The sequence below is a fragment of the Protopterus annectens genome, chromosome 2.part1 (genome assembly GCF_019279795.1).
Source record: "Protopterus annectens isolate FY-2018-M chromosome 2.part1, PAN1.0, whole genome shotgun sequence".
Classification (NCBI taxonomy): domain Eukaryota; kingdom Metazoa; phylum Chordata; order Ceratodontiformes; family Protopteridae; genus Protopterus; species Protopterus annectens.
In genome coordinates this window covers 1,227,099,039-1,227,118,472 of record NC_056729.1, presented here as the reverse complement: position 1 = coordinate 1,227,118,472, position 19,434 = coordinate 1,227,099,039, and the positions used below count along the sequence as shown (strand labels likewise).

The following is a 19,434-nucleotide window of genomic DNA, read 5'->3' as shown; positions in this document are numbered from 1 at the left end:
AAACTTCCCTGGTCATGTGATCCTTTTAAAATTTAAAAGCAACATTCTCCTATTATACACATCCCCCCAAAAAAATATATATTGTCATTAAATTCATGCCCTAATATACATACTATTTTAATTGCTGTGCTACTAAAATTAGTTCATGTGATTGTCATGCAGAGTATTCTTTATAAATAAACAATTAATAAATAAAATAAGAAATAAAAATAGCAGCAAAGTGTTATTTTTATAACAATGTATCTCTCCCATGCCTTTACTCTGACCACTCTTTTAAATTTAGTATATTAGAAAGAGTGGAGAAAGAAAAGCGGGGGGGGGGGTCCTTGGACAGTAATACTGGGGCAACATGAATTAAAATGGCAACTGCAACTAGAGGCATATAGGCAACCAGGATTAAACGACCATGTCAGTATTGCTCCCATCCTGAAACTAATAGCATGGGGAGAGATAAATTGTCATGAAAATAACACTTTGCTGCTATTTTTATTTCTTATTTTTTATTATTAATGGTTTATTTATACAGAATACTGTGCATGACAATTACATGAACTAATTTTAGTAGCACAACAATTAAAATAGTATGTATATTAGGGCATGAATTTAATGAAAATATATATATATATTTTTGGGGATGTGTATAATAGGAGAATGTTGCTTTAAAATTTTAAAAGAATCACATGACTAGGGACGTTTACTTAAATGCCTCTAGAACTGTTACAACATGTATCTGATAAAGTTTTAAAGGGTTTAAAACAAAAGCGCGTATACGCTTACTGGATTGTATTGCATTTCTTGGATTAAACCTCTGTTTTACACTTTTACTGGATTGTATTGCACTTCTTGAGCAACACCTGAAGTTTTCACGGCTTGGTTTTGGATTGTCTGATTTCCAGCAGCAAGTATTTCTTAGTTTATAGTTTATTTTGAGCATAAGAAAGGAAATTGGCTAAGCTTAAAATGATACACAAGGGCAGCTAGCCTAGTACTTAACTATGAACCTATGGATCTATAAGAAGTTCTTTATTTTATGCGACTAGGAAGATAATATAAAGGAAGTGAAATTCCCTGTGATACATATCTGTCCATAGCCAGCCTTAGGCATAGGCCAACTAGGGGGCCGCCTAGGGCACCGCTCTAGCAGGGGCACTTTTCCTGTATTTATTTGAGTAGGTAGACCAGGATGGGGGCACTGGGTAGTGTGGTGGGGGGTCCTGTGGAGCCCTTTTGCCTAGGGCACTAGCTGACCTAAGGCAGCTCCTGTATCTATCCCTCCAACATGTTCTATTTATATTAAAGAGGGATATTAAGCTCTCTTGGGTAGCTGTTTATACCACCATTGGACTTTTGGATGTCCAGTAGGCCTGACAGGATAGGATCTGTTTATGTTCTCTATGTGAGGCAGAGGTCCCTTCTTAGCACCCTTTATGATTCTGCGAATAGGGACAAGGTTTGAGATGATCAGTGTAGTTCTTATGATTTACAGCCTTGATTTTTTTTTTTTTGGTGAGTAAAAGCTATAGTCATTCAAGTTGTGTGAAGTGCTTTGACAGGTACGTGCCGGAAGGGCATTATATTCAATGATCAGTCTAGCAAATACCAAATACAGTGGAATAATAACATGCCATACCCCTACTAACAAGCTGTGTAATGAAACCACTGTTCTTACAATAGTGGATACATGGTGATCAAAAAGCAAAACAGTTTGCTGATTTCATAAGTTACCAAGTCTCTAACTACTAAATCAATTTTCAGGGGTGTGCCATTAATTTGATACTTGCAGTGGATGTTATGCTGGCTGAATGATACTATTATACATTTTTTTAGCATTTAGTTTTAGTCCATGGTTTTGGCAACAGCTATTTGCATGGTAAAGACCCTCGTGGAGGATCCTGTTGTCCTCTGGAGAGTTAATAATGGCACCTAGTTTATAGTCATCAGCAAACTTGATAAGCCATAAGTTCTTAAAATTGACTCTGATCTCCAGGACGTAAAGGCCAAAAATGAGTGGCCCAAGGAAAGAGCCAATCTGGGAAAATAGTGATGACAGGTCTTTAGGTTCATAGGTTCATAGGCTGGTACTAGGCTATTGGGTCTACACCCTTCATCAGTATCAGTCTACATCAGTGTAGACCCGAAAGCTTTATGTAATAAACTTTTTGGTGTGGTATCATTGTGTGTTGCTTGCATTTTGGCAGTAGCACCATTGTTGTTTTGGTTCGAGTTATTTGGTGTATACTATTCGCACCTGTTCGTTAAGGAGAGCTTCAGCCCGTGGTGGATGTGATATTTAGCTTGGAGAGTTTTAATTTTGGTGTACTAGGCTATCGGCCCTAGGGCCTATACAAGCGTAGCAATAACAATTCCTTGGCTATTTCTTCCCACAGTATTCACTTCCCTTAGGGAGATGGAGCCACCCACCCTAATTTCCTGTGTTCTAGTTGTGTACCAGTTTGATATCATCAAGTTATGTAGGGATTGACATTTACCTGGCACAATACCTAAGTATGGTATGATGTTGAATGCCTTAGTGAGATCTAGATTTGCAGTGTGTGCTCATTTTCTCTTACGCATTGCTTCAGTAACCTTCTCAAAGAATTCAACCACATTAAGTAGGCAGGATCAGCCCTTGATAAAACCAGATTTGCTTGGGTTGTTTATTAATACAGTAATGATCATTTCCATAGACTTAGGGATGAGGCTTACCAGACTTATATGTCTATAATTACCTAGTCAGTTGATGCTCCACCTTTGTGCAGGAAGATAGCTGTTGTTATCCTCCATTCATATGGTGTATAGCCTGTGTGGTGGTTGTTATTGAATAATTTCTGTAGTGGGGCTGACAAGTCCTTTTTCAGGCAAGCCAGTAGATGTCCTGGTATGTTATCAGATTTCACAGAATCCATGTTCTTGGTCCTGGATAGTGCCTTGAAGGCTTGTTCTTGTGAGATTTTTGGGGATGGCATAGATGGGGGTATTTCACCTGGGAATGTTGGGGAGTGGAGGGTGCATATGGTCTAAATATTTACAGGGTAGTAATATTTATTTATCTATACTTTTTTGTCTAAGGAGAATTTTATTGGTCTAAAGTACCTCTGGTTTTGAAGGGTTATAACTATATTTTAGAACCTTTTAGGCAAATTAAATCTATAAGGATGTATATGTTATATCAACCTGAAGTCCAGAACACTAGTATTTGTTTGAACAATTCTGTGTTATTACAGTTTTACCAGCTTGAAAATTATAGATTTATACAATCTTCCCAGCCTCTCTGTCACCACCTGGGCACTGTATTTGGTTTTCCATCCAGTTATACCCAATGCTTAATTACCATTAATAAAGCCACGGTGGTGCAGCGGTAGAGTTGTTGCCTCACAGCAAGAGGTTCACCCATTCGATTCTCAGCTGGAGCAACTTCTGTGTGGAATCTGCATGCCCTCCCCGTGGTCAAGTGGCTTTCGAAAGATATGCGTAGAATGGGCGTGCCTTCGTTGAAGGTTGGGCATTGAGCTGGCACCTCAGCATCCGTAAAAAAATCTACTGCCAATCATTAGTAGACCAGAGTTCTGCTGTGGCGACTCCTAACCGGGAAAAGCCGAAAGAAAAACTAACAACAGCTGTAAGGAAATATATTCTTAATTATACTCAATTTTTAAGCAAAAAACACACCTTGAGCTATTATGGAATTGCATGTATTCATAGGTTCATAGGTAGGTACTAGGCTATTGGCCCAAGGGCCTACGTAAGCCTAACCAACAAGGTTCCCTGGCTTATGCCACCCAAGAAAGTTAATTTCCTGTGCCCCTGTCGAGCAGAGCCACAGAAGTGATCCCCAGGGTGTATTTCCTATTTTCCATCCACTCATCAAGATTTTTCTTGAAGAGTGCTAATGAGGAACTTTGCTTGACATAGATGGGTAGCTTGTTCCAGAGTATAGGAAGTCTCTAGGACAGGAATCTGTCCCTCCAGCATGTCCTGTTTATTGTGGTGACAAGGTTTAGGTCCCTAGAGCATGTAGCTCGGAGGGATTGGGATTTCTTTAGGTGTAGAATGTCCAACAGCTCTGGGTTTAACATAGCTTTATATGTTAGGCAGAGATGTCCTCAGAGTAGGCAAAATGTTACAGAGTAAAGCTAGAGTTTTTTGAGACGGTCAGTGTAGGGCATCTGTTTGAGGCCAGTAATCCTCTTTGTGAGGTACTTCTGTGGCCTTTCCAGCTACTGCAGATGTCTTGTGAGGTACATTCCAAAAGGGGCGTTGTACTCTATAATGGGTCTAATGAGTGCTGAGTAGAGGGGAACAATGACCTCTTTTTTCCTGGATGAGAACCCTTTTGTGATGAGATGTGCCACATAGAAGGATTTCCTGACTACTGTAGTGATGTGATTATCAAAGGAAAGGCTACTGTCCACCTGGGTCCCAAAGTCTCCTCCGATATACTGCAATCTGCATTGCAAAGCAACAGCCATACTAAATACAACCCTGCAAAAGCATGACACAATTGCCTCTTTCAAAAGTGCCATCATATCTGCAAACTTGCACAAGTGGAACTGTCTATGAAAATGTAGAAGACCACTGTACCCTTGTACTTGCCATATTAACACCAACAGCGTAATTGTTCACTAGAACGAACATCGGACAACTGTAACTTCGACACACTGTACTTTCGACAATGAGAACTCGCTGTTTTGGGTTTTGGTGAAGCGTTAATTCAATAATCTAAATGGAACCTCTAATTAGTGGTATCATTAACTCCAAACCAATCACAATTATAAATAATTAAGTCTTCCTCCATTTAGAACACACTTAAAATTGATCTTTCATTCATCCCTAGGGGGTTATCATGTAAATTTACCAGGAATATTCTTCATAGTTTTATTGATTTTTAAAATCTTCCACTTTCATATCCATTTTAATGCAAACTAAAATACAGAAATAAAAGTCATTACACCCATTGCTGATTCCTAAATGTCTGTGTTGTTGTTGTTGTTGTAATACATTAAATTGATTCTTAGTGTGCAGAACATAAAACACTCATAAATCCTATTCTGTAGCCTGCTCATCACTTTTCCCATATGAAATGTTATATGTGCTGAGCAAATAGATACATAAACAATGCAGGTAGACCAGCATGTAAAAATATGGATCTACACATTTCCTTTTTCTCAATTTTTGGCATTGGTGGTAGTTACCACTGCAGAAATTCCATTTTTTCTCTGATACTTCTCTGGAAGCTTCTAATGGAAATAATTCCTTTACTTTTTATATCTTTTTTAGCATTGCTGTCTCTCACACACTATCTTATTAATGTCATCTTGCCTAATCTGCCTAAATCTTCTTTCTAATAAGATGCTTTCTTTATTTAAGATCCCCATTATTTATTGTTAGCTTGCTAAACCTTATAGCTTGTCCTTTAACAATGTTATTCTACAAAAATCATGGATGCATACTTGAATAATTAAAATACCCATTATTCATCACCTCTTTTTATAAAAATTCTAATTTCAAACAATTTGTTTACTTATTTTTAAATGATAAAGTATGTGTGAAAATAAAGTGGATGTATTTATCAGGACAACTGAAGGTAAGGGGTTAAATGATGCCATCCCCATTAAGCCAATATTAAGGTCACGTGATCTCAGATATCGAGCTATAAAAGTGCACTCTGGTGCAGAGATTTTTAATTGGATCTGAAGAAGTACCAGTGTGTATGAAAGCACTTATCCTTGTTGCATTTTAAGTTTTTTATATTCTTTGTATTTTATTAAAATTGATCTGCTCATATCTCTCTGCCTAGCCAGCATTTTTTTCTTTTTTACATTATGTATAAGATGTTTGAAAGGAGTAATACAATCAACTAGGCTAGCTTTCCAGTATAGAATATAAGTCCATTCTTTACTTAATTAATTAATTAATTAATTAATTAATTAATTAATTAATTAATTAACTGTATTCAACTGCAGTTAACTACCAAGATTATAAGTTCACTGTTTTAAAGCCACATCCTTGTTTTAGCATCCATGTCTCTGCTGAAGCTTCTTGGAAGTATAAAAGCACTGATTATCTTTGCTGCTTTAGAACTGTCTGCTTGCTTTAACTTCTGCCCATGTTCTCTGGTCCAAAAACACAAGTGGAAACTGGAACCAAAAAAAAAACACACGATATGGAGCTCAGTAGGAAACTGCAAATTCTTTTATTAACGATTCTGGTACCTTGGCTCAAAAGTCTTCAAGGAATAATAAACTATACTAGCAGCAGTCTTTTTATATAAAAAGTGAATCACTAAACATATTAATTAAACAATTAGCTATATAGTTACCTGCCCATTTAACCCATAAAGACCCAATGGAACAACAAGCTGCCTTTAAAGAGGCATACCCAATAAGAAGAAACCATATAGACATATAAGCATCAAATAATGTAAACGACACATCACAATTTTTGTATCATTATTTTATAACAATTCTAACATATAAAATTGCTTTTTATACTTTTATCTATCAACAATATAAATGACTGAATAAATTACTTATAAATTCATCTCCAAATTCATCCCCCTGGGGTATAAGGTTCTGAAATTCACAATGAACCTTGTTTCCAATTGCAAAAGTTTCTGGGAAGAAACATTTCCAATATATTCATCATGTGTTGGTCTAGCCAATACCCCAAAGAAAAAACTATCAAAAGCACCCTCATGTACTGAACAAAAATATTGAGCTACTGGACTGTCCAACCTTTTGTTCCAGATATCACCCAAATGTTCTAAAATTCAAAGCTTCACCTTCCTCCTAGTCTGTCTCACATACCACATAACAGAGGAACACCCGCAACCTAAAATGTACACTACCCCATGGGAATTATAATCAGAATGTTCTCTGGTCTCCTGTTTTATTCTGATTCTGGTAAACTGCTACTCTTTGGTTATTTGTAAAGTCATGTGTTGAGGTGGACTAATCACTCTTTGCTGAAGGCTGTCCTATTATTTCTTCTATTGCTCTGCTATTCTAAGAGATCTTCAAGATGGGCAGGATTGATATTTCTATAAAACAATTATCTGCAGGAATCATTGATCATTTCTTTGAAAATTATACATTGATTGGTACATTCTTCAGTAACCTTAGCAAACATTTTCCCTTGATTAAAATATATGTTGACTGATTCATAACATTCACAGTTTCTTTGAAATTTTTTTTTAAACTTTTCTTTTGTTAAAATTTTATTTTCTTTGCTGAGTTTGACAGACAGCAAATCCATTTTAGCTTCATCATTTGTGGCAGAAAATTTTAGTTTTAAACTGTTGAATAGTGCAGTATCATTCAATCTTTTAATAGTTTTCTTACTTTTCTCCACCAATAACTTTAGGTAGCGAATCACACAGTTGGAATATCTAATATAAATAGCGATTTCTATTCATTCATGAATTCATCAGAAAACTGGTCATCAATGGGGAACACGTAACGCTTTTAAGCCTCTTGGGGTTCTGTCATTTATGAGGCTTTCCATAAAAGGTGTCCCATGGCAGCCTTCTAAGTTTAATTACTTCAGTTCTCAGACTCATAACTGTCTTCACTTCTGGTAACTGCATGGTATTCACAGTAATGTTTAATTCCACAAAAGGATTTAGCCACACAATAAGAAAATCACTTAACTGGAGGTTCTTCATTCCACTTGATCTGGCAACTTTTTCTATTGACTGAGAAACTTTGGATCCTTCTAAGAAAGAGCTAGTGGGAATATCATGGAAAATCATGGTGTGCAAACCCAGACATCACAGTAAAAAAAGCTGCTGCTGGTTCATTGCCTCAGCACTGCTGATGTACAATGAACCCAACTCTTAGAATGCAGTCCAAAAGGGACAATAAGACAGTATTCATAACAACAACTCAATAAAACAGTTCAACTGAAAGAACAAGGAACTTTGTGAGAATAGCATCAACCAGGTTGGGTGTCTGTTATGGAATATAAATTCATCCTTTATTTAATAACAGTGTTGTATCTGTTGATAACTACTGAGATGGTAAGTTCACTATGTTGAAGCAACATTATCCTATGTCCATATATATGCTGAAACTTCTTAGAAGGATGCAAATGTTCAAACATGACTTCCTCTATTTCACTGTGTCCTCCTGCTTGCTGCAACTTTCAACTGTATCCTTTGTTCTTGTGGTTGAGTCTGTCTTTGATAAAGTACTACTATTCAATTTGTTATTTGTGGACCTATGTGTTCAGGTGGGTAACCATTTGAAATGTCAGGACTTACTAGAGTGTGTCCCGAAACACAGAGATTGAATGGCTGAAAAAATAGACTTACATATACTAAGTCTGAGATGGCTGTTTTTCATAATATTCCCCTTTCTCTGACTTAAGACAATCATAGATTTGGTATATCTAAGTTTGGGGGGTGGGCAGGATGGTTTCCCCAGACTGAGGGGTGCTTGGGGGCCTTGCCCTCTGCAAACAAGAAGTTTAAAGGAGAAGAGAGATCTTCGAGATTTGCTCTTTTCCTGGGTTTTTGGTCTTTTGTTTCAGCCGGTTGGTACTTGGCATTTAAAGTGCAAGCATGTCAGGAGGGAGGCATTGACCAGTCACTCTTTGTATGAGTCATTGATAATTGTCAAACCATTGGAGTTTATGGTGTTATTAATTAGAATGTATTTCAATGCTACATGTATTTTGTAACACAGTCTGAAGAAATTTTAGGTTTAAGATGAAAGCCCTTGGATTGTTTTTCTTGAGCTATTTATAGAAATTTAAAAAAATAACTTGTTTGCTCATTTGCTCATCCATGATTTATTTACATTATTTCCTTTTCTTTTTTGCTGTGTTCTGGATATTGAAAGATGATCTCCTTTGTCTATCGCACTTTATCTTCTATATCCTTCTGTATGCGACTGTGTTTATTGCACTTCTTTATATTTATCATGTTATAAGAAAACTAGGTGGGTGGACTGGTACAAGACCCTTTGCAGCCACTGCCATGCCACAAGGCTATTACAGTATAACCAGCATTAAGAAGCAATGCCAAATTATACGTGTAACAAACATGAGAAGAATGTACATTGCATAACACATAAATAAAGAACTTCTCATAAATACATAGCTGAGTACAAATACGTAGAGTATTTACAAAGCATAATTCACCAGTAGACAATGAATCTTAAAGACACTCAGATAGGGCACATATCATTCAAGGGTTGATATTTAATAAACATTATATAAAAATGAATCAATCTGATTGAATAATATGTTACCTGCAATACAAATGCCAGAGGTTACTTCTCTATACTAGAAAGAAGTGTGATTTTGTGCTAATGTGCCAAAAACTGTATGTAGTCATTAATCTTAAAAAAATCATTGACTGATAGTCTACACCACTAATACAAAATGATAAAGCCCTAACTATAGCCCTGGTGACCGCGGTTCATTCAGCACCACAGGCCCTTGATGGCACAGACAGAAAAGATTGGTGTGCCCATCTTAGGAGGAGAGGACGACTTGGCCGAGAGAAACTCATGCTGTTGATTTCCCTGAAGGAGAGCTGAAAATCAAAAAGTGTGTGTGTGTGTGTGTGTGTGTGTGTGTGTGTGTGTGTGTGTGTTGCCAGAAGGTGGATTAGGCTATCCTGTTGATAGTAAGTCCTTTGCAAAAGTGAGGGTTGTAGCAGAACTAATGCCCACTGCATGACCCACCCACAGGATGTTATTTACTGGGTTAAAACAGGAAAAAAATTCCCCAGTGGAAGTATAATATTGCCCCAAGTGCCTTGATCTCCTCACTGGCCCTAAACATTGGCCAGATTTAGTCTGCGGAGGCTAAGTTGAGTTTGACAGACCTAGAAGACAAGGACAGGCAATAGGAGAAGCTTATAGTTATTTGCAGGGAGCAAAAAAAGTCCACAAAAAAAGAGAAAAATCAACTATTGGTAGTCATTCTGTGAAAATGTCAACGTATTAACTCCAGTGGTATACGTGGATGAATTATATGAGGTTCCAGCCTTTTGTCCAAAATAACCTTGATGTAGCACATGACTGTTTCTCCCCACATCATAACCACTTCTGACTGATGACAGCAGCCATAAAGACATTAGTTCAGTCATTTAGGCTGCAGATTAACTCAAACTTTGGAGGTGCATATCACTGCTACTCCATGTGTTTCCTTTTCACCAATGCATACATTATGATTGCCAACCTGAATGCTTTTGTATGTTGGATTGAGCTGCAGAGAACAATGCCTGTTTGAAATGGAATAGTGTTTTTTTGAAACAGTCTTCAAAAAACAAACTACCAAAATACATTTTCACATCTCAAATTACTTATTTCTTGGTGTTCCCAGTGGTCATTGGATTTTTTATAAGTTAATGGAGTATTTTTGAAACTCATTATTTTCAAAGCCATATATTTTATAACTGTCCAGCAAACTCCTCCCAAATGTACTATATGCATTCTTATGCAATGCACCACTGTTCACATCAACTAGATAGAAGCTGTGCAAATAAATAAAACTGCAGATCTTGAACTTCAGTACAGGACTTCCTGCTCAACCATATACATTGTTCTGGTATTTCCTCTGGGTGTTCAGAGTGCAAATCTATTTATTTATTACCATATTTTCTAGCTGTTGTTCTATTACCCTTTAGTGAAGCAGACCTTTATGTGCTGGCAAGATGTGTGGAATGTGAATTGCCCTTCTCTGACTAATTATCTGGTATTAGATGGCAGATTCTTGTTGTAAGGAATGGATATGCCAGGTACAGATCTGAAATGTGATGTACTTATAACATTTAATTTCTGTCAAAAATGTATTGTTAGAAAAACTTTAAAGCAGTGTATTGAGTAATTATTGTATTGTTACTGTTAATTTCAATTTCAAGAAATGAATTAAGACATACTTTTGTTTTTCATTGTTGGATAATTTGGTATGTTTCTTATTTGCAGGATAATAGGTTGCACTCCTTTTGTGATTGCCTCCTACTGTTTCCTATGGTATGTTCCATCTTTCATGGAGAAAAAGAAAGTTATATGGTATCTGGGAATCTATTGTCTTTTTCAGGCTATGGTAACAGTGAGTATTGCAAACATTTTATTTGGCACCATTAAACAATGATAGCTACCAATTTCCTTTCATTGCTGGGATATAAGCATCTGTTATATTAGATTGTACTACACAAGTATGCTATTACATGTAAGCACTGCAGTTTTCTTTAATTTCTGTGAGCTTTAATGGATAGAAATCCTACCAATCACTCAGCAGAATTTATAGTAAAGATGAACACTGGTATTTTGGTGTGTTTTTAATCAAGAAGATACACAGATTTAATTTATAAGAAAAAATGCCATAAGGTGATTTCTAATGGGGATAATGTTATAAATAATGCAGCTGTATGAGGCACTCAACATAGTTAATTACAAACTCTATTCCTGTCTCTTCAAACTGTGACCTTCGGGTTATACAATTGTATGCGGTACTATCTGACTCTTACTTTTTTGCAAATGTGACTTCTCATCTCTGCCTGATTCTGCAGCACATCCTTGATTTTGCCTCATAATTTGCCCTGTTCCCTCATAATGCTTTTGGTTTTCTGTTAAATTAATGAGGATAAAATTCAGTCAGCAATGCCAGACATTTGAGTTTTATACTTCTTATTTTTCAAAAAATGTATATTGATGCAAAACCTGCTATTAATTTTTTTCAGTGAATTAGAGTAATATTTAAATATTGTCCCTGATTTGGGGGCTTTTGTCCCCCCGTTTCTTTTGGATTTGTCCAGATACTTGAAAAAAAATTTGAGAGCTATGCTTTGGACTTCTCATCCACATATACGTACGCACATACACTAGCCACTGCAGCTGAGCCACTTTACCCTTTTGTCAGCTTAAGACCAAGTATAGATTTAGTTCCCAATAATCTGGGTAAATGAAGCCCAAAATACCCTGACCTATATGTAAAAATGTCAGAGACCACCATGCCTTCAAGCCATCAGAGTGAAATCCAGGTCACTGTATACCAACTCTGTTGTTGATGATTATAGGACAGCTGCCTCTTTCAGTGATTTTCATCCACAGAGTAGGACCCCATATATATGAACATTATCAGGTGTCATGATTCGGAGTATCAGTTACAAGTTATGCCGCTGCTAGTCAGAGGACCTCTTATGCCAAATGAACATCTCTCACACAGAGAATAGCCAGAAGTACTCCAACATACAGTTTTTTTATTATTCCTTTATTTTGTGTAATGATATATATAGAACATAAATTAAAAAGATCAAGTACATGATTTATCTAAGCCTGTCATTTCAGAACTTGTTTTAAATTATGTTGACCAGACACATGCAGTATTCAGTCTTGCAGTGAGGGCTACAACTAGAGACAGTATTCGGAAAGTTGTTCAGTGGTGCACCAGTCAGTGTAGAGTTACAAAAATATTGGCTACACCCCTGCTCTCTCTCGCACTGCAGTCAAGTATACAGTGTTCCACTGCACAAAACATTTAAATAAAACAAAAAATCAAGTGTAGCTACATATATATATATATATATATATATATATATATATATATATATATATATCTATGGATCTAGGACTTTTGAACAAAAGTTCAAAAGCCCGAATCCATTACCACCGAACATACTTTAACAAAAGCGCTTTCATCGAAAAACGCTTTTGTTAAAGTATGTTAAAAAAAAACACAGACTGTACTTGAATACAGGGGGGCAAGCCCCCCTGCATGCCCCCACTTTAATATTCTCACTCCGAGGTCACACTACAGTGGGGAAAAAAAAATGTTCCCTTACCATACCGTAGTACGACCGGAACAACAAGCATACTTACGCGGAAGTGCTGCTTCGGTGAAGAGCACTTTTGTGCAAGTATGCTCACCAAATTGGGATTCGGTGAAAGATGCAGTCAAGCATCTGTACGGATCCCATACACACACACACACACACACATATATATATATATATATATATATATATATATATATATATATAAATATATATATATATATATATATATATATAGTTATTTTAATTGTTAATTAGATACAGTCAGTATGCCAAACATTCATTATAAGGGTGACTCAGGAGCACTGGTCATTAAATAACTCGTCTAGAATCACAGAGCAGGCAAATGAGGGTTCTGGGAATCAAGCCCTGGACTAAAAGATGAAGCTTGCTAGCAGCTATTAGCCCTGATCCTCTGTACTAAACTGCCAGATTATATACCCGCAAATCTCAATGAGCTACTATCAGACAGGTGTAGAAGTTTTATCAACCTTAACACTGCCACTGACTGAGCTTGATGTTTGGCAAATATCTGTGGAGGTATTAATAAACTAAAAGGGAGCATGATAAACTGGTATTGCTGATTCTCCATTTCAAATTTCAGAAATCTCTTGCAGGGCTTGAACAATGCTGGTTTGTGTGTGTTAACATCTTTCAAATCCAGAGTTGCCACCTATGCCCCTTAGAAAAGGGGGGGAAGTTAAACTGAATGACCTATTGCTTTATGGATTTCTTTCTCTTAAGAAACAAGTTACAACAGGACAAATGTAATATTAGCCTTCATTCATCTTCTGTTTTGGTCACCAAAAGGAATCTTGAATAGAATGTGTGCCTTAGAAGGGACAATGGACCTTTCTGATAATCTCTTTGACAACCCTTACTTTTTGATGGACTTTAGAAAAGGCCACATTGTGACCACTAGGGCTGTAAATTCCTCCAGAGATTAGAAGCAGTTTGACTTTTCTAAAAATTCTGTTTTATAAACCACATATAAGTCATGTTGCAGCCACAGGTCTAATGGAAGAGTTTCAATTGATGAAACATTTGCATTTTTTATCTCCAGTCAACAATACCTTCTCCTTCTAGCTCTGGAAGAAATAGTCATGTTTTCATATACTGGATCCCTCTTTGTTCACACTGGAAGTGGTTTCAGACTTAGACAACAACTGCCGCTTGAAGTTTCTGCCTTTCTTGAAGAAAACGTACCTTTCTAGGAAACTAAACCTTTGTTTGCTGTCCTTCAAAAGGACGATATTTGTTTCTGGCCATGCCTATGATAAACAAAAATATTTTACCCTGTGTAACCCAAGAGTCAGAAGAAGGGGACAGATGTAACATGCTTGATAAAGATTCTTTCATCTTATCTTCATCAGTCATTTCAATAAGCAGGATATCAGCCATTTTGCAGCAAACATACCAAGCTGAATGGGAAGACTGTTAACTGGAAGTCATCTTGCCTGAAAATACCTTCCATTGAGCAAATCTTTCTTCTGTACATTATTCCAAATATTACATGTTTAAAACTGTAATAAGCACTACAATAAATTGTTTTATAAATATGTGGGAATGTGTTTAAGGCAATATCCATCACTTTTAAGACCTTGACATGCTCATCCTCCAATGGCAACTCTTCCAGTATGGATGTCATCTGTACAATCATCATCATCATCATCATCATCAACCCACTTTCTCGTTTTCTACATGAGGTTGGGGTGTTACGCTGTCTCTATCTTTTTCAGTTCAGTACCACTCTCCTACCTTCTTCGATGGTCATGCCTGACTGTTGCACGTCTTTACTCAAATAATTAATCCATCTCTTTCCTGGATGCTCTCATTTCTTCTTACCTTCTTCCTGTATTTCCCAAATCTGCTTCGCCAGATTGTCTTCTGCTTTCTATACATGTAATTTGTTCTCTGTGACCCTTTCAGAAATTGGAGCTACTTTGGTTTCTGCTGTGATCTCTTCATTTCTTTGTCTTTCCCAAAGTGTGCATCCTACCACCCATCTCAGACACTTCATCTCCATCACCTCAAGCTTCCTCAGCAACTCTGCCTTCACTCAGGTTTCTGTACCATACAGAAGTACTAATCACACCATTGTTTTCTGCACTTTACTTTTCAGCTTCTTTGACATTCTTCTCGACAGCGCCCCTGACACTCTGTTCCACTTGGCTGCACCCTATCTAATTCTAGCTTTGACCTCCTCATTCAGATTTTCCTTTCTCCTCAGCCACCCCTCCAAGATACTTGAAGCTGTTAACCTGTTCTGCTATTTTCCCTTCCATCTCTTGTTTTCAGTTTTTTATGATTTCCTCCATTTGCTGCCATGACATCTGTCTTGTTTGTATCTAGTTTCATTCAATGTGCTTTCAGTTTTGCATTCTATTCTTCTAACATTTGCTGAAGTTCTTTATCAGACTCTGTTTGTAATGCCACATTGTTTCTATACAGTAGCTTTGTTGCTCTGTTCCCTCCAAACTGTTTCTATTGTTATCCATCCCCTGTATGAACAGCGATGTGTTCAGAGCTAAACTCTGATGTTCACTCACTGCCACTGAGTATTCTTCTGTGAGTCTGAGCATTGTTTGCACTTGTGTCATTGTGGCCCTGTATATAGCGTGCGCTAGTTCTAAAAATGTTTCCAGAACTTTGAACCACCACAGGACTGCCCACATCACTCTTCTTGAGATCCTGTCAATGTTTTCTCCAAGTCAAGGAAGACTCAGATGGACTCCTTACTCATCTCTAGCCTCTCCTTGGCTGTTTATTTCACTGTAAACATCAGGTTAGTTGTGCTAGATTCTGATCTGAAGCCAAACTGCTCATCTCCCATCTTATTTTCTTCTGCTCTGCATATTAATTTATCAACCACCCTCTCCACTTCATGCAGTGTGACAGGAGTTTGATACCTCTGTACTGCCCACAGTTGTGAATGGCCCCTTTGTTCTTGTACACTGGCCCTAAAATGCTTATTCTCCAGTCATCTGGGATATGCCTTTCTTCCATACTGCTATGAGTACCCTCAGGATCTGTTTCTCCCCTAACTCACCAAACATCTTGATTATATTTGCCATGACCTCATCTGAGCCTGCTGCTTTTCCTGACTTCATTTTCCTTAGCACTAGTCTTACTTCTTCTAGTGTGTCTTCCTCCTCCTTCACTGTAGGCTGTGTCTGAGGCAGTACAGCTTCTGTGGGGGTTTCTTCATTCAGAAGCTGATAGAAGTACTCCTTCCATCTACCTTTGATGTCCTGTAGACTGGTAAGCAGGCTATTACTGGCATCCCCTATGAAGGGTGTCTAATGGCAACCTTCTTTATCTCTCTGTCGTTGTTTTGTAGCCTGACAGAGTTTCTTTGTACTGTCTGTTGAGTCACTTTCTGGGAGTTGGTAGATTACATCTGATGACTTGTTCTTTGCTTTTGAAACTTTTCTGTTAGCCTCTTTGTTAGCCAACTGATATTCCTTCTTAGTCTGTTCCCTCCCTTTTCCATTTCCCACTTTTGCCAACACTCCTTTCTTTTGAAAGCTTCCTGGATTTCTGCATTCCACCAATGGCCTTCTTTATGTACACTGTGTTATGTATTTATTTATTTATATTTGTTTACCGGGCATACATACCTGGCTTGGCCAAATATCTGTTCTATAGTCCTCACACATGCTACTAAGAGACGCTGCCATTCTTCAACTCCACCTATTTCCTCTTCTTTCTGAGGCACTAGAACCATGAGTATTTCCTTGAACTCTTGTACTTTCACTCCAGTCAACTTCCAGGTCTTCAGCCTGGTCTGTTGACCTTAGAGTTTTTTCTGACCATTGCTTGTAGCTGATTGTGGTCATAAGTGATTTATGCTGTGGACCGACTGTTTCACTATGGATAACTTTGCAATCTCTGACTCTACCCCAATGTGCTTTCCTTACTAGCAGGACGTCTACCCAAGTTACATGTTGGCCACTCTTGCATGTGATATTGTGACAGCTTGTCTTACTGATCTATGTGTTGGCAACAATAAAGCCATTTGTCAGACAGAAGTCTAGAACTGCCTTTCCTTCTTTATTCCTTTTGCCTCACCAACATGAACCCAGTCAGTCATTATATCTTGTTCTCTCAGTATGGTTATGAACATTCAGGTCCCCATTATCAACAATAACTCATGTAGTCCTGCTTTATCTAGTAAGTCAGCTGCTGCCTGACTGCACTATTTTCCTTATAAATAAATACTGCTCTGTCTTCACACAAGAGTCTGATTGTCATTATTCTGTCACTGATTTTGATAATGTCCCTCATTGTCTTCCGAAGACTCTCCCTCACTACAATTCCCTTATCATTTCTGGTCTGCCTACTTCTGAGTAATAGCTTCTGGACCCCAAGCCAGCTGGCTTTTCTGTACTGTCCTTACAACTTGTCTCCTGGATACACAGGATGCTCAGCCTCCTCCTTACCATCATGTCATCTGCTTCCAAGATGAATTCTGTCAATGAAACTATACTGAGTGTCATCCAGCTTTCATTCAACAGAACTATCCCAGGATATACAAGCTGGGCAACTAGGCACTGGCTGGCCAGTAGCTTATCGACCCAGGGCTGCCAGGCTTTATTGAGGGTATACACTGGCCAGTATTAGTACACAGACTCCACCCACTATTAGCATGTGTCCCTTGGGTAGGTTAGATTAGGTTGGGCCCTCAACCCACTTATCACAGACTAATACCCATGCCTATTTTTGGCAACAGTAGTCAATGTGATCACATCACCTAGAGTCAGTTCTTTTTCACTGGCTATCCCTGATGCATCTGTGATCTGTGTTCTCCTGTCTAGAGAATACTGTGTATCACAGCTGATTCCTAAAGTAGTTGGTCTATTCAGTTCTTCCCCCAAAAGGAACCACCTAGAGTCTGTGCTGCTATCCATGACTCCATTCAATATTGGGGGAGTCTGAGGTGTAAACACCCAACAATTTTTGAGAGGTTAGAAGAATCCCACGGAGACCCAGGAAGAACATGCAAACTCCACACAGGCACTGGCTAATGGACAGGATTGAACCTTGTATGTTGTGCATGGGAGAAAAGGACCTTAACCATTATGGCAACTGATCTGTAGGATTGCATTATGTTATTATGCAAATAGAGGTAGTAAAAGATTTAAGGATTCAGCTATATTCCCACCACATATATAATACAGTGGTCCTTTTACACTTACAGAATAATATATATCAAACATTCGCGGAATTAGATCAGCTGATACTTTCACCTTCTTAAGATGAGGAATTAGGTTGTTTAGCTAAAGCATGCTGTCCGGTTCGATTCTCAGCTAGAGCGTATTCTGCGTGGAGACATGCGTGAATGGGCGTACCTTCATTGAAGGTTGTGTGTCAGGGCTGGTAACTTGGTACGTAAAACTCAACTACCAATCATTAGTGGACCGGAGTTCTGCTGTGGCGACCCCTAACCAGGAAAAGCCGAAAAGACACAACAGCTAAAGCATGTCCCCCCACCCTCATTAACAACTCATAACATTTCTCCAGCCTACTGATACCTTACTGAATAATCTATCTCTCTCCTGGAAAGAGAGTCTCCTAATGTTGAGTGCAATGTGTCTTGAAATATACCATAAGACTTGTTGTACATGCAGGATATCATGTGATGCTGCTTGCTCTTCAGTGGCTGGTGTAATAGTAAATCATGTGGCTGTTCACTTTCGTACTCCTGGGTATCTGGTCTACAGATGCATAATGTTATGCAGTGAATTAGAACCCCATAGCCTTACAACAGTAAATAATGTCAAGAGGGATTGTGGCATTTACTACAAAGTTCATACTTTACTCAAGTTTTCACCAGTTGTTAACAAGTGTAAGACTAACTATGGGCTAATCCCCCTTGCTGTGCTTCATTGTCTGAACTGAGAAAAATGACAAAAAATAAAAATTTGCCACTAGACCACCAGGAGAACTTGTGTTACAAGGAAACTTACCCTGCATACCTTGCAACTCAATGAGCACAAAAACAACTGGACAAAACATGCTACTGAAATAATATAGTAGTTTTAGTGCCAGTTCCAAGCAGACAGGAATCTGGGCAGAGTAATGATACAGCTTCAAAAAATATTTGAAATGGAGATTAGCTTTGAAATAAGAAGACATGACTCCCCAAATGAAGTCTGAAATAATCATCATCTAAATGAAAACCTATTTTCTTTTTTATTTGGACTCTTCCTAGTTTCCCCAGTCTTCTGCATGATGTCGTCATGTCATCTGTCTTGCAACTTAATCCACCAGCATCACTAATACACCAGGATAATGGCAAAAAAATGTAAATAATGGTTACAGAACTGTGACCTTTACAAACTGCTTCTGGTATAGTTTAACAGAGTAAAATTGTGTAGGTCACAACTTTGTCCTGGCTGGAGATACAAATGAGGAAATTAATGCATTCAGTCGTACTAGAGAAACACAGACTGGTTTGACTGTCATTAAAGACAAGTTCAGCATGTATTGTGAGCTAGCACATAAATTGCCATTTGTTCACTGTCACTCCCCTACTTTGGACACAATAGAAGAGTCTTCGTGGGTTCTGTTCAAGCAGCTTTATTTTATACAGGCACATCACTCTAGAAGTTTACTGACTTCAACTTAACTCACTCTGGCTCCTCTTA

At 37.9% G+C, this 19,434-nt stretch overlaps 1 protein-coding gene across 1 annotated transcript in view; it reads left to right on the top strand.

Annotated features, from left to right (window-relative positions):
- The window catches only part of MFSD2B (major facilitator superfamily domain containing 2B), a 799,283-nt gene that overhangs the window by 173,757 nt on the left and 606,092 nt on the right, over window positions 1-19,434 (top strand). The window contains exon 4 of the mRNA XM_044062754.1: window positions 10,935-11,061. Coding sequence (XP_043918689.1) covers window positions 10,935-11,061 — 127 coding nt within the window. The remainder of the gene's footprint in view (window positions 1-10,934; window positions 11,062-19,434) is intronic.